Source organism: Pholis gunnellus (genome assembly GCF_910591455.1).
Source record: "Pholis gunnellus genome assembly, chromosome: 2".
NCBI classification, from domain to species: domain Eukaryota; kingdom Metazoa; phylum Chordata; class Actinopteri; order Perciformes; family Pholidae; genus Pholis; species Pholis gunnellus.
In genome coordinates, this window is record NC_136536.1 from 8,435,545 (window position 1) to 8,449,690 (window position 14,146).

Below are 14,146 nucleotides of genomic sequence, written 5' to 3' on the forward strand. Positions count from 1 at the left end.
GGGCGGACCGGTCAAACAAAAACACAGGACTTCACGGTATTGACATGGTGTTAGAAAAACTAGCATATAAATGACACGCAAAAAGCCAAAAATGCATACTAATGACACGTGGATATGTCTTTTCTATTTATACGCCTTCCCATGAGATTGGGTTGGTGTGTGTGTTCGTGTACGTCTGTGTGGTTGTCGGGAAGCTTTATAGGCACTCTTTTCAGAAGAAAAAAAAGTCCCTTTGCCTGTGCGGACCTCTTGGACTGTTTGGGTCCGTCAGAGGATCAACCACGTCTCAGCACCGGGGGACCTGCTGACACAAAACAGCTGCATGCTGAGTCAGCACAGCAACACTGACCTGCAGAGGGCAGAAACACACTCATGGTGAGACACATAGACACACATACACAGCACATTAACAGTCAAACAGTATATTGTCACACAGCGTGTAATCAAGGGCCCTGTACACCCACACAGGGAGTTATTGTGGCAGAAGTTGGGAATTATGTGAAGTCCCCAAACTCCATGTACTTAAAGAAGGAATAGGTATATTGACATTTCACAGTAGGAAAAGCACAGGTTTAAATAATACAATCAATATTGGCTGAACTCCATTAGTCCGGGTATCGTTCATGCCAGTTCACTGTCACACTGCCAGGGAGCCCTCGTTAATGTCCCCTGTGCTTCTCCTACTATGACAAAGTCAAAATGTCTGCCCATCATAAATATGTAATAAAATGATTGCCATGTACAATGTATTTGCAAAATATTGTATGTTATAATGCATTTGTCCAAAGTATGCAAATCGTTTTTTTATAGTTAGTTTAAAATGTATGTGTAGCAACTCTTTACATTAATGTATGTGGTAATGATATGCAAATGTCTTACTTGAACCTACCAAGTAAAATGCTTGTTTCCATGTAAACTTCATGGTGCATTCACATGACCGAGCAAACCCCCGTCTGTAGAGTCTTGCCGTTACGATTTTTACCATACCTGAAAAAAGAAGAGATTTTTTCATCATGTGGCAGTCCTGCTGTGATATCAGAAATTTAAAAAATGCATGACATAGGATGAAACTGCTACACACCCGTTGAGGTTGGCAGGCTCTGAGTGGTAGACGTTCTTGCCCTGCTCAGCCATGGTGGGAGCGTGGTGTGAGCCGGCGTGACTCTGAGTGGCCTTCAGTGTGTGATAATGGCTCTTCATTTCAATGGGGCTTGTGGGCAGCGACATGTGAACTGTCCCGTTTACGTTCCCATGGATCTCCGTCAACTTTGGGTCAAATTTGTCTGGATCGAGACGTTTGTGATTGTTCTTTGGGGAGGACACGTCGATCACCTTGATGTCCGGGATACTGGCCTTCCTCAGGGCCACCTCTGAGTGGACCAGCTGTAGCTTCTTCATGTGGTTGATGGCTACTGCTGCGTTATAGGCTTGCTGCAAAGTGAACATGTCCAAAAAGAGATCTGAGAGCCATATAGACATAGCTTCACTTTAGAACACTTTTAGAACAACTTACAATAGATTGTTAACACAATAGATTTATGTTTTAAAGTAATTTTACTGCTGAACAATCAAGTGCACTTTGGTTCCTCTGACAGTAAAAGCCCCACATCAGCCATCAGTGGCCTTGATTACTGAACAACATTGTATCAAACTGTCCTTAATCAGGAAGGATTTAGGTAGGCACCTGATTAAGCTACTATAAACTACAGCTCCTAAATGGGCTTACCACATCAAAGCCTAGAAATCGGCAAGGACTAACCTTCCACTTGGACTTGGCAAAGTTCTTCTGGATCTGAACGCTGACGGAATAGTAGATGTCCTGACTCCGGGCCGTCTTTCCGATAATCCTGGAAAACAGATGACGCAACAGAACGCTTGAATATATTTCAAGGTAGGCGTTAATCCTAAACCCATCAGTGGGGATACACTCCTGTATGTCACACATACTTCTTTAACTTGTTGTGTCACTAAAATGTTATAAATCGAAGGATTATAATACATTTTCTTTTGCTGTCTCTTGTCCTAGGAGAGATATAACTGCTATTTGGGATTAGTGCTGCATAGGAAAACAGCAATAACTCACAATGAAATGTGTTAGATTTATGTAACTTTCAAGACATATAAATAATTGAAAGAAAACTAAAACGTTACTTGTTATTCTAACTATGGTACAGTAGCCAATAGACATTTTACAGTGAAGAGAAAAACCCAACTCTGCTCAAGAAATGCAACTATATTACATTTTATATTGTTTAAAAGCATACAATTTAACATGGCAACACATGATTTACACTCACCAGGGATGTCGGAGCGCGAGGTCAGTGGAGTAGCGCATGCTTGGATTCTTCTGCATCATGTTACGGATGAAATCTTTAGCTGCAGATCAAAAGGTGACACACACACACACACACACACACACGTTAGGGCTGGGGCTGTACGGAGGAATAAAGCTGCTGCAGCAGGCTGTGTACATTACGTCTCCATGAAATTACCAGATTCAGATATGTCATCCCAGAAAGGCGAGTCAAACTCATACTGCGCCTTCATGATCTTGGAGAACAGCCGTGTCTCACTTTCTTCATAGAAAGGCGGATATCCACAGAGTCTGAAACATAAGCATTTATTGTTGCTGGAAAAAGGGGGAGCACTGAAGAAATATTCCACACATGTATATTTGCCAATGTGTGCAGTTAAACAGTATGCATAGTAGATGCTCACTAGGTGGTGCTATGGCTCAATCACTGCATCATTATAATGTATTTAGGTATCTGTGTCATAACCAGCAGTGGCTTTTAATCTGAAAATCCACTTGAGACCAGGAGCTGATTTACAATCTTGGTAGTCTATGTTTTTTTTGCTTTCCTCTCTCTATCTCTGTCGACTGATGTGTGCACACATTCACCATGACTTTTATACTTACAAGATGTAGGTGATAACTCCAATAGACCAACAGTCCACTGCCTTGCTGTAGGGCTTCTGTGCCAAAACTTCAGGAGCTGAAAGAGTGGAAAACATGTCAAAGCTAGGCCTTTAATAATTAGGCCTGTATGCAGACAAACACGGGTATAAATATTACATATCGTAATGATGTCGTGCTGTCTTAATGTGACACCCCTGTGTGTTATACATTTCTCCGACCTATTTAACCCCCCCCCACACACACACACTCACATACACTCGGTTAGTGTCCATGCAGTACATTATTCATTCATGTCTCCTTACCTACGTATCCTGGGGTGCCACAGGCTGTCGACATGATGTCATTGTTTACCATCTTGGAAAGTCCAAAATCACTGATCATGATTTTGGAGTTCTCTTCCTGGCTGTAGTACAGGAGGTTCTCTGGCTGCAGAGGGACAAAACAAACAGGAGAGCTGTTCACGCATTGATGTCCTCAGTGAAGAACTTCTTAATGTGTTACTTCGCCTCTGGTCGGACAAATTCTTGAGTATCATTTTCTATAAAAGGACCACTGCTGCAACCGGAGCTGTATCACTTGCAGTCTTGCATTTTGTGAAATACGCTTATTCGCTTTCTTGTCGAAAGTTAGCTGAGCCGAACAATACCACTCTCATGTCTGTACGGTAAACATAAAGCTACAGAGAAATAAACAATCCAACACATAACCCTGTAAAATGATTAATTCAAAGATTACATAGCTAATAGTTGTTTGCTGCTATATCAAAGCTCTGCTGCAGGGATAACATATTTTTGTAGGCCAACCCTGTTAGCGAGGGGTTCCCTCGCCGAGAAGCAAATGTGTTTTTTCCATTGGATTTTGGATTATTGCAAAAAATAAGCTTTGTGGCAAACAAACGTTTTTGAGACTTACATGTTTTGTTCAACAAGATAATCTCCACAAATGAACACCACTTTTATGATTTTTGAAGGCAGAAGTAAAAAGCTCACGTTAGGCTATTAACAAACAACACCACGGTCGCATGAGCGCCATTATAACAAGGCTGTAAAGGCAGACTAGTCAGCCTGATGATGTTTTGTAGTCTCATTTAGCCACTTGTTAGCGACCGCTTTTTAAAAGACACTTAAAAGCTTCACTAGAGTGTTATTTACTGACGCATTTCATATATCGTAGCACAAACCTCTTCAAAAACACATCGACTTCGAGACAAGGGAACCGGAAGTGCAAAAATGCAAACTTATGTTTAGGTTTTAGGACTCATTCCTGCAGCACTCTATAGACTTATTGTTTAGACAAACTTCAAGCATTAAAGTAGAAGTTATCATTCTGAAGAATTCCCATATTTTGTATTAAGATATAATTTCATCAAGTGTTTTAATAGCAGTGTAAAGGATCATAAGGTATAGATGATTGATGGTTGGTAAGTGGTCAAGTTAGAGGTCAAGTAAATCAGTCGACCTAGGTAATCTAAGCTCTGAGGCTGCATTTTTTATATTTAATTTAGTATATTATTCTACCAAAGCAGCAACTGCATACTATGTGAAATATTTAAGTAATACATGTAAAAGTATTCAACCATTTAATATAAGGTCCTATAACGTGGCTTTATCCCAAAAGTGCACTTGAGTAAAAACACTTGTACTCATGCTTCAGCCAAAGCAAACGTATGACTTTTTATATTATCTGAATCATACCTTGAGGTCACGGTGCACTATGCCGTTTTCGTGCAGATAGCTAACGGCCTGCAGCACCTGCTGGATCACGCTGCTGGCATCCTTCTCTGAGTACACCCCCCGGTCCAGTATACGGTCAAAGAGCTCCCCGCCTGAAACACTGGTGAGAAGACAACACAAACATCGACATGCGATCTTAAATCCCAGTTTATTTAGGTTACCTGCTCATTTTAATAATCATGTGAAATTGTAAAAACTCACAGCTGCATGAGGAGATAGTAATGGGTCTGACTTTCATATAAATCCTCCATCCCCACAACATTGTCGTGTTTGATTCTGTTTAGGAAAACAACATTATGGCATTGCTGTCCTAATCCCACAACAGAACTGACATATTTGCAACAGAAACAAGCATCCACCGACTACTTAGAGAACATGAAATGAAAGTCAAAGGCTCATAAAGATTCACACGTTAATTACCTTCTCAGCACAGTGATCTCATTCTCCAGATTGAGGTCTCTTTTTTGTTTCTTTTTCACGCATTTCATGGCAAACAACTTTCCCGTCTTCTTCTCCTTCACCATGTACACCTCTGAGAACGCCCCCCTGTTCAAACAAACACATTGAAAATGAGTTAGAAATGTTGCAGTTGTTGATTGCTTTGAAACATCACAGAAAGATATAGCAAGTCTCCCCCAGGAATCTTCCCTCTTATTAGAATGGGGACCTGATCAGAGTATTGGCCTCTTGTTGGGTCTACTTTCCATTTTTCCCAGCGAATCAGGGATATTTAGCTTGCTTCCGTTTTTCTATTTTGTTGATGGGTCAAATGTGACTTATTTGATAGAGATAATCTATTTGCAGGGCTGGTAATAACCTACATGAAAGTTTTTATGATTTAGAGTGCCGTAGTGTGAGTCCCATTTGTCTGTATGTGTAAATGCTAATAGTTTGACATATTATGAAACATGCATATTGCTCACAGTGAGAGGAACATTTTCATTTCATTCTCACATATCTGTTCAATATGAAGCTGGTGCAAGGAGATGTTAGCTTAGCATGAAAAACTGGGGAAACAGCTAGCATCTGTACAAAAACCCAAAGTGTAAAAACAAAACTAGTGTGGGACTATTTCCACCGTAAAAAAAAGTTAGGAGCTACTGAGGTGCTAGTGATTTTGTTACCTTCGAACAGAACAGAAGATATAATCCCCTCTTAAAGTGTTAAAAATGTCTCCTGTTTTGATCTATAATTTCATCATGTTTTTCCCTTTGCATACTTAAACAGACTCAATTTCTTGGAGCGCATCAGAATTAAAATAAACACGTGGCAGAAATAGCAATATCAAGGGGTTCAATTAAGGTCTACTGAAGATCTCTGTGGCTTAACTATTCACGTCAGAGGCTTATTATGGTGCTCTGTGCTGCGTTGTCTGGGAATAGTTGTTCTACCAGGTGGATTAGGTGCTTTATCCCCGACGTAACAGAAGCAGTTGCTGGCGGAGAGCTCTGGACTCGAAGGTTCGAAACTGAGCATGTGCGGCAGGGATCCTTGGGAACAACAAGCTGCAACAGTACAGTACAGGATAGGTCACAAGCAGATGTCAAGGGCTGTGGACAGCCAGGTCTCAAGACAGCCCTGCCCTCTGCCTATAAGGTGATGATACCCTGAGGGATGAAGGAATGTACTATAATGAGGACCGACACGTGCGCCTGCTGGAGGATCTGAGTATTAATTTAACAGCACAATGTGAAATTATAACAGTTTCCAGTTTAATTTCCCATTGTTCCAATAAGTGTATCTCACATTTAGAAGGCCAGTGTTGCCACACACACACACACACACACACACACACACACACACACACACACACACACACACACACACACACACACACACACACACACACACACACACACACACACACACACACACACACACACTGCAGAATGGTGGAGGCTCAGGGAGGCAGACAACAAGCTGCCCCTACAGCATCATCATCACAGCACTTCACATCCCGTTGCTCCACTGATTTCACCGTGGTTACCACAGCTCATTCTATTCCTCAGATCTCCTTGAAGATTATTGCTACTCTCAAGAGAAATCGTCAATCAAGCCCCGCACTCGAAAGCCAGATAGCATCCTTTTATAAAGAGAGAAAAGGGCAATCAGATATCACTGGCGAGCTAACTTGAGTGTGTAAATTTGGGAGCTTAAAAGTCAAAATTGTAGATGAGAATGAAATTGCTCTGTGCTTTTTGAGAGTTGCATTTACCCCTGAAGAGACGGAGTGCTGATTGCCTGGAAACCATTAGGATGTTGTTTACACTATGTATGATGACAGAGGCCCAATGGGAAAGGTTGTATTTGGTGACATCCTGTCCCTTCTGGATGCTCTTCCTTTTTTTTGTGATGGAAAAAATAAATGAGAATGGGCATAACAGCTCAGAGGGTTCAGTCTGTTGACACCTTCAACAGGAATGAAAGCAGTCCAGCAAAATCACTCAGTGGCTCAGGCAGTAACGGTAATCCTTCAACGTGCTTTTGCGTCTCTCTTCTGGTTCCTTGTCTTTAATCTAATCGCAAACTAAAGCATAATTTTGCCTTGAAATTGATTTTGAATACTTAATTAAGATGAGGTGAAATATAAACGTATCACAAATAGATCTAAACTTTGTTGCCCACTTTTCCATAACACCCCCAGAGTTATTTTTCAAAGTGTTTGGGGAAATAAAAGTAATTGCTGCAGACTAATTGGGCCACGTATTATATCATGCACTGTACTCAGGAGGGCCTCGCCTCCTTCACTGTCCAATCACCGCTGAAAACCTTTCAGCAGCCTCCTCGGCCCTCAGCACAGATCCGCTCTGTTTTTCCAAAACACGCAGGCAGCATTCACATCTGCACCTTTATTTACTGTGGGCCTCTGATCTACTGTAGAACAGTAGATCAGAGGCCCACAGCCCACAGCCACTTGCTGAACACCTCAGAGTACCTGCAGATCATCAGCGTTGACTTCACAGGAATTAGGTCAGCACAAGAAACTGTTAGCTGAGTGTGTGCAGAGCATAGAGTAACATGCAGCAAAACATTATCTTCATTCTTGTTATTAAAAATAGCTACATGTGAACTGATAAACATCAGTTCCCTTTCTTTTAGGGATGCAACTAACGATTGATTTCAGTATTGATTAATCAGTTCATTATTTCCTTGATTCAGCGATTGTTTGGCCTATAACATGTAAGAAAAGAATGAAAAGTGTCCATCTCAATTATCTAAAGCCAAACGCGATGTTATCATGTTTTGTTAGACCAACAGTCAAAACCCACTTACATTCAGTTTAGCAGACGCAGAGAACCAGCAAAGCCTTTAAAAATAACCTAAATGATTATCAAGTTATCAAAAATGATTATTTTTCTGAAATCCACTGATCAAATAATCACCTAAATGTTGCAACTCTACTTGTTTTATAACCTTTTTTTCTCTCTATATTTCTTTTTTGTGAGAAAGTGAAAATTCAATGTGATTCTCGAGAAAACGATATAAAGTAAAACAAATATTGTTTTTTTTTGTGAATTAACTGCGAGGCCGACTCAAGGCCAGGCTGATTAACTCTTTGCAACAGCTAAAGCGTGATGTTGTCTAAGACCTCAGTGAAGTAGGCGTCCCCATCGCAATCCAATCAAACCAGTAATCTGTCCTCCAACTGAAACAGCATGTGCAGAGTGTGTTATCACGCCATGTGCAAGTCAAGACACAAGTTTCACTGTAGTGCCTTAATATCACTAAACTAAACATCCAGCACTCGTAAATATTCCCAGAGGTTCTAAGAAATACAGGAAGACATTCTACATATATACAAAAACTGAACAGGAAATTAAAGCTAGCTCAGTAAATATGAAGATTTCTTGAATAAACCAATACTTAAATAAACAGTGGCATCTTACATTGAGTGAAATGTACTTACGATCCCAACTCCTCCATGAAGTCAAACACCTCCTGGATGTTTTCAGTGACTTGCTTCCATATGTGTTGCGCCTCTTGACGACCCATTTCTGCAGAAGCTTCAACAGGGATTTCTTTCAGAATCAAGGAGGAAGAGAAGCATAGATGTCAACACTGAAGTTCCACAATGCTCCCGTTTTCTTTCCGTGACTAAATTCAATAATCCTGGCTTATTGTCCAGACCCCCCCCATGATCATAATCATGAACAGAAAGTCCTTTGGGATTATTGAAGAGTCATGATATAGCGGGTGTGAAGGTTGTCTGCTGCGCTGCTCAGACTGTCTGCAGGAGGACGAGCAGAGGGGACAGACATGTGCCGGTGTCTGACTGACAAAAGGTTGGAGCAACTAATCCGTGCGGTAACTAGCACACACAGGAAGGTATGAATGAAGCAGTGCCTGGCCCACACTGCACCAGGGTCAAATGATACTGTATGATGCTGAAGTGTATGAATACATAATCTATCAGAGATATCAAACAAGGAAGACAATTGAGGATTTCTTTGCACCATCAAAAACGTGTACTTCAGATTAAAATAATGATCAAAAGCTATTGGTAAAGTTTAAAACACAAAATGCAATAACACAACTCTGATCATCATACAGTGATATTCACTTCTTATGTTGAGCAAAATACTTGTCTTTGCTTAGATAATGAGCATTTCTTAGGATTAGAAAGAGTGACTTATCTAATGAAACTCAAGGTACTGAGAAGGATTAGGAGCACTATAAATGAGCAGGTTACCCAGTTTGGTTTCCTGCCCTATTTTCTTATATAAGGGATAAGCAACTCTTGATCTGGAGACCTGACCTTGTTACAGGTATAAATCCCAGCGGATAGCCTCAAACAACTTAACTTACGAGCAGAATAAATGTCTTTAACTACAGCCAGTGGAGGAAGTATATCAATCCTTTACTTAAGTAAAAGTACTAATATCACACTGTGAAAATACTGCAGACTAGAGGGCGTTGCTTAAGCAGCTGTTTCCTGTTCTTTGTAACTGTCCTTTAGTCCAGCTCAAACTCTCTAATTGCAGCCTATAATAAGTAAAAGTCCTGCAGTGGACAATGTATAATTCAATTAAATGTAATTGTAATTGGGATAATGTGCTTAAAGTAAGACCCTTTTGTCCCCTAAGACTCTCTAATGATATATTATACCATTATTATAATAATAACTATCATTATTATTCATGCTTTAATGTAAAAGCAGGATTTCACTGATGTAGTTGGTTGAGGTGGAGCTCATTCCGAACTATTAACTAATGTTTATTGTCATAATGGATTAGTCGACTGATTATTTTCTCAATAAATAAATGAATTGCCAGGCTTGCAAAAATTCAGAAAATAGCAAGAAATGCCACAACAATCTTAATTTGTAACAAAAGCTGCCAAATAATTGTAGTGAAGTAAAGGGTACAATATTTCCCCTCTGAGATGTGGTGGAGTAGAAGTACAAGAAAAGACTCCAGAAAAGTACCACACATATGTACTTGAGTAAATTGATTTAGCTACAGTCCACCACTGACTAAAGCAGAAAAGGCACCACTTGAAATAACCAGAATGTATGCGCAACAGATGAGGGCGAAACAAATCTGATATCTAAATCTTTGAATCAATCCATTTTTCTTTTGTCCTCATGCATATGTGCATGGACTCCAATATTGCAGTACAATTAATTGAAGACATTTCCATACTAAGATTTTCAGTGTTGTCTATTCTCACACACACACACACACACACACACACACACACACACACACACACACACACACACACACAGCTGAGCTCTGAGGGTCTACTGTTTTCACGCACACAACAAAAGCTCTTGCGCCTTTTGTCCCCCTGTTGTTCTCATGGCTTCCCTCCGCAGCAGCCTTATCGCTTCTCTGACCGCGACGTTTGAGCAGCTTAAAACATGCAGCAGACTGCAGCTGTATCTGATACACACACTGCCATGAAGAGAATCCCACTGAATCCTGGAGAACACGTTCAACACCACAAGCAGTGATACAAAACCCGTTTGCGGAGTAATGCAGTTTATGCCGTTGTTGTTGTTTTTTTTAAAAATTGTGCTCAAATCTTTCTACATTATCTTTATTACAGATGAGTCCTGTACTGCTCTTCCCCTAGCAGTAGGTTTAAAGTCGAGTCACGCGTTTTTTACCCTACACTAAAGCACCCTTCAATGAAAGGACAATAACAAAGAAAATAGATGTGGTGGTGACTGACAGCGGATGGTGCTATGCAGCCCTTGTTGTCTACTCTCCATGCTACCAAGTTGGCTGCGGCATCGCGCGGAAAGATCGCTCTGCGGCAAAACAGCGAGTGATCAGATATTCAGAGCAAGCTTGCAGCACGCAGTTCTGAGCAACAGTATCATACAAGCAAGTTTGGACTCATGACGCTGAATGTGAATGCAACCCCCCCCCCCCCCCCCCCCCCGCCAAACTACCCACAATTACGCACAGAATACAAATTAGGCAGCACCGGCCCTTCTTCTGGGCTGAAAAACTACAGCTGCATAAATACAACGAGAGTAGATTTAGTCCTCCAGATCCAAGTGACTCCTTTCATAAAGAAGAGACTTACCTAGAGACTGCGCGCGTGTGGAGCTCTGCTCGGACTCTCCTGCCAAATGCTCGCAGTGGTCTGGACAGCTTACTTTGTCTGGGACTGTACAAGTACCTGTTGTCAAGTCAGAGATTACATCCATGGAGAGAGCCGAGGGGAGGGGCTGCTGACAGTGTTACAGGTGCACATTGAGATTGCAGGTCAGGCAGTTGCTGCTGCAGTCATCTTTCCACGCAGCAACAAGTTTACACAGATTCATTCAAAACAGCAACATGTGCACGCGCATGCGCGGATACGCACACACATCAGTTTGGCGGGGCCTCTTCACACTGATGGTGGACTAACATTTTGAAATGCGTGACCAGTAGTGATTTAACAACAGGTTCCACGGTCTTATGAGGTCCTCTTTACACAGGCTTTATATCTAATGGCTTAATGAATACAGTAGACGTTTATCAATGTATTATGATATTCATAATTATAACAAATGGAAAGGATGAACACTATATGGATTTTCTAAATTATTGATTGCTAATCTAGTTCATTAAATATTACAGTGCTTATAAAAGTATGTTACATGCTTCATGTTTTATTTTTTTTAATTGAATCAAAAGTAGATTTAATGTGCCTTTTTTGACACCGATCTAGAAAAAGATCCTGTAACCCTCATCCCACCAACTCGTGTACCCTCAAACCCCAAAAGTATACTTTTTGTCATATCTCACAGGTGCTTTATTCTGTCATCCCACACTTATGACTCTGTCAATACATGTATTCCTACGTCATATATCATTGTTTCCTGTTTCTGTATGAATTAGTCCTTTTTTGAATAATAATGTTAGATACCAATGTATTGAGGTCAGGGCCGATCATAAAGGGGAAAAAAGGGGACCGTTTTTAGTGGCCAATAATAATCATGTTCCTCCTAAATATAAGCAATTATAACCAAAACAGAATTTTTTAAACCAAACAAAACCATTACAAAAATAAAGCCGGTTACACAATCAAACCCCCTGTCTTGAATATGGTGAGTGTAGCCTGCCTCACTTAGTAAGTCTCTCTCAGTTTACATGCGTTTGTAGGAGGGAGAAAGCATGCAGATGCAGTCAGAAGTAACCGATTGCGGCCTAGATAAAATAGATGGGTCCTAATTTAAAGTGTCACACACTGTTCGGGGGGAGGGGCACTCTGTCAATTATTTATAAGGAGAGAGACACAGATGTCCTCATGTGCTCTGTCTATTTTCGTTCAAAAAAAATAAGTTAACATTTTCGCTATGATGGTTGTTTCATACAGTGTCTATTGTTGAGGTCCCCAGGGACCCCAGTCAGCAGTCCTTGTATGTTGGCGAGGGTTGAATGACGGTTCGTGACAAAATACTTGTAATTACTTGCAAGAGTTACCCTTAGCTAAATACTGTATTTGACTTTCATAGAAGTCCAGATGGTTCAGGTGTGTCCTATTAAAGTGCATGGCTGAATACTTCTGCAAACAAGTATTTTGTACTTTATATGTGGAATTATTAGTCATCTGGTCTTTTTTTCTGTTGATCAGTGTCAGAAAGCCTCATTAAATCTCCTCTGAGTCAATTTAGTAAAAAACGTCCAATGCAATTGTAATATTTGTATATTGTAATAGATAACTAGTGATTTATATCAATTATTATAATGTATATAAAGTCTTTGAATGAATGTTGTATGCATTAACAAACATGTTTTTTTTCACTCAGCAATAAGCAATCATAAAGCATTTTCACAGTAATTCATCCAATCTACAGTTTTATATTCTTTCGGAATAGCAAGAATTTTTTAGAACAAAAAAAAAATCAAAGATGCCCATATTACGGGTTATTAATGATCTATAAAGCATTGAGAAATTATTTATGAAAAAAGCCATCTCTTAAATCTCTTAAACGAGGGGCATGCCTTATTAGAAAGTGGTACAGTCGACAGAAATGTATTCGGAAACTTGTTTCACACCTGGGCCACAGATGGGGATGACTGCGGCATTAGGCTCCAAGCACGTCGCAGTATACAACACGGTCTTCCGAGGCAACCTTTAACAGGCTTATGTATTAATCTGCATCGTGTGCTCATTTCCCCTGCTGCTCATGAAGCCATATAGTACGCAGTGACAGAAGACAGTTTGTGTGTTTACTGCACACTAAGGACACAAAACAAGAATAATTATGCACAAATATTTCTAATTAAAAGCAACAGCTATGGCAATGCAGGCATGTTTTTAACTGTTATAATTTCATGTGTCATCAAACGCTGCAGTGTTGATCCAGTGTGATATCTGCCAGGTTCAGTGTTATAGCTTGAAATGCGGCCTACCTTATACTTCTAGGCACGCGCTGTAAATAGAGAGACAGAATATCAATGGCTGGACCGGCTCGTCGTGTTGTCATGGATACTGCAGGGCCAAGAGGTTGTCATGATCATCCTCCATTTCAGGTTTTGGTTTTAGAGCTAGAACGAGTTCAAGTGTTTTCCATTCAGGAGAGACGGCGCCGGGCCTGCAGGAAACAGCAACAGCAGCTTCTATAAAGAGCGTGTCAGGTTTGATGGGAATGTTAAACTATTAATACACAGTTATTACAGGCTGCAATTAGAGTTTGAGCAGGACTAAAGAAAAGTTACAAAGAACAGGAAACAGCTGCTCAAAGAACGCCCTATAGTTTGCAGTACATTCTCGAAACTATTCCAATATATTGAATCAAAAACATATGCTGTCTATACTGTTACACCCCCAGTTGGGGAGGACGTATTCCGGTCCTTTACTTAAATAACAGCATTGATTCCACACTGTAAAAGCAGTCTTTTACCAGTAAAACTCCTTTAAATTATTATATATTAGTATGCAAGTATTATCAGGAAAATGCGTTTGAAGTTACTTAAAGTTGAATGCAGGACTTTAACTTGTTACTTTTTTACATTGTTGTAGTGATACTTTTACTGAAGGACCCGAGTAC

The 14,146-nt window shown here is 40.4% G+C and overlaps 1 protein-coding gene across 1 annotated transcript; it reads right to left on the bottom strand.

Moving 5' to 3' along the window:
• Positions 1-929: 929 nt before the first annotated feature.
• On the bottom strand, positions 930-11,314 carry camk1gb (calcium/calmodulin-dependent protein kinase IGb; the record flags this gene model as incomplete). The annotated part of the gene is made up of 12 exons (XM_079182559.1): positions 930-987; positions 1,082-1,431; positions 1,760-1,847; positions 2,298-2,376; positions 2,493-2,605; positions 2,921-2,996; positions 3,223-3,346; positions 4,615-4,753; positions 4,855-4,929; positions 5,074-5,199; positions 8,561-8,672; positions 11,191-11,314. 12 exons carry the CDS (start codon positions 11,312-11,314, stop codon positions 930-932), a joined length of 1,464 nt encoding a protein of 487 aa, XP_079038685.1.
• Positions 11,315-14,146: the final 2,832 nt, after the last annotated feature.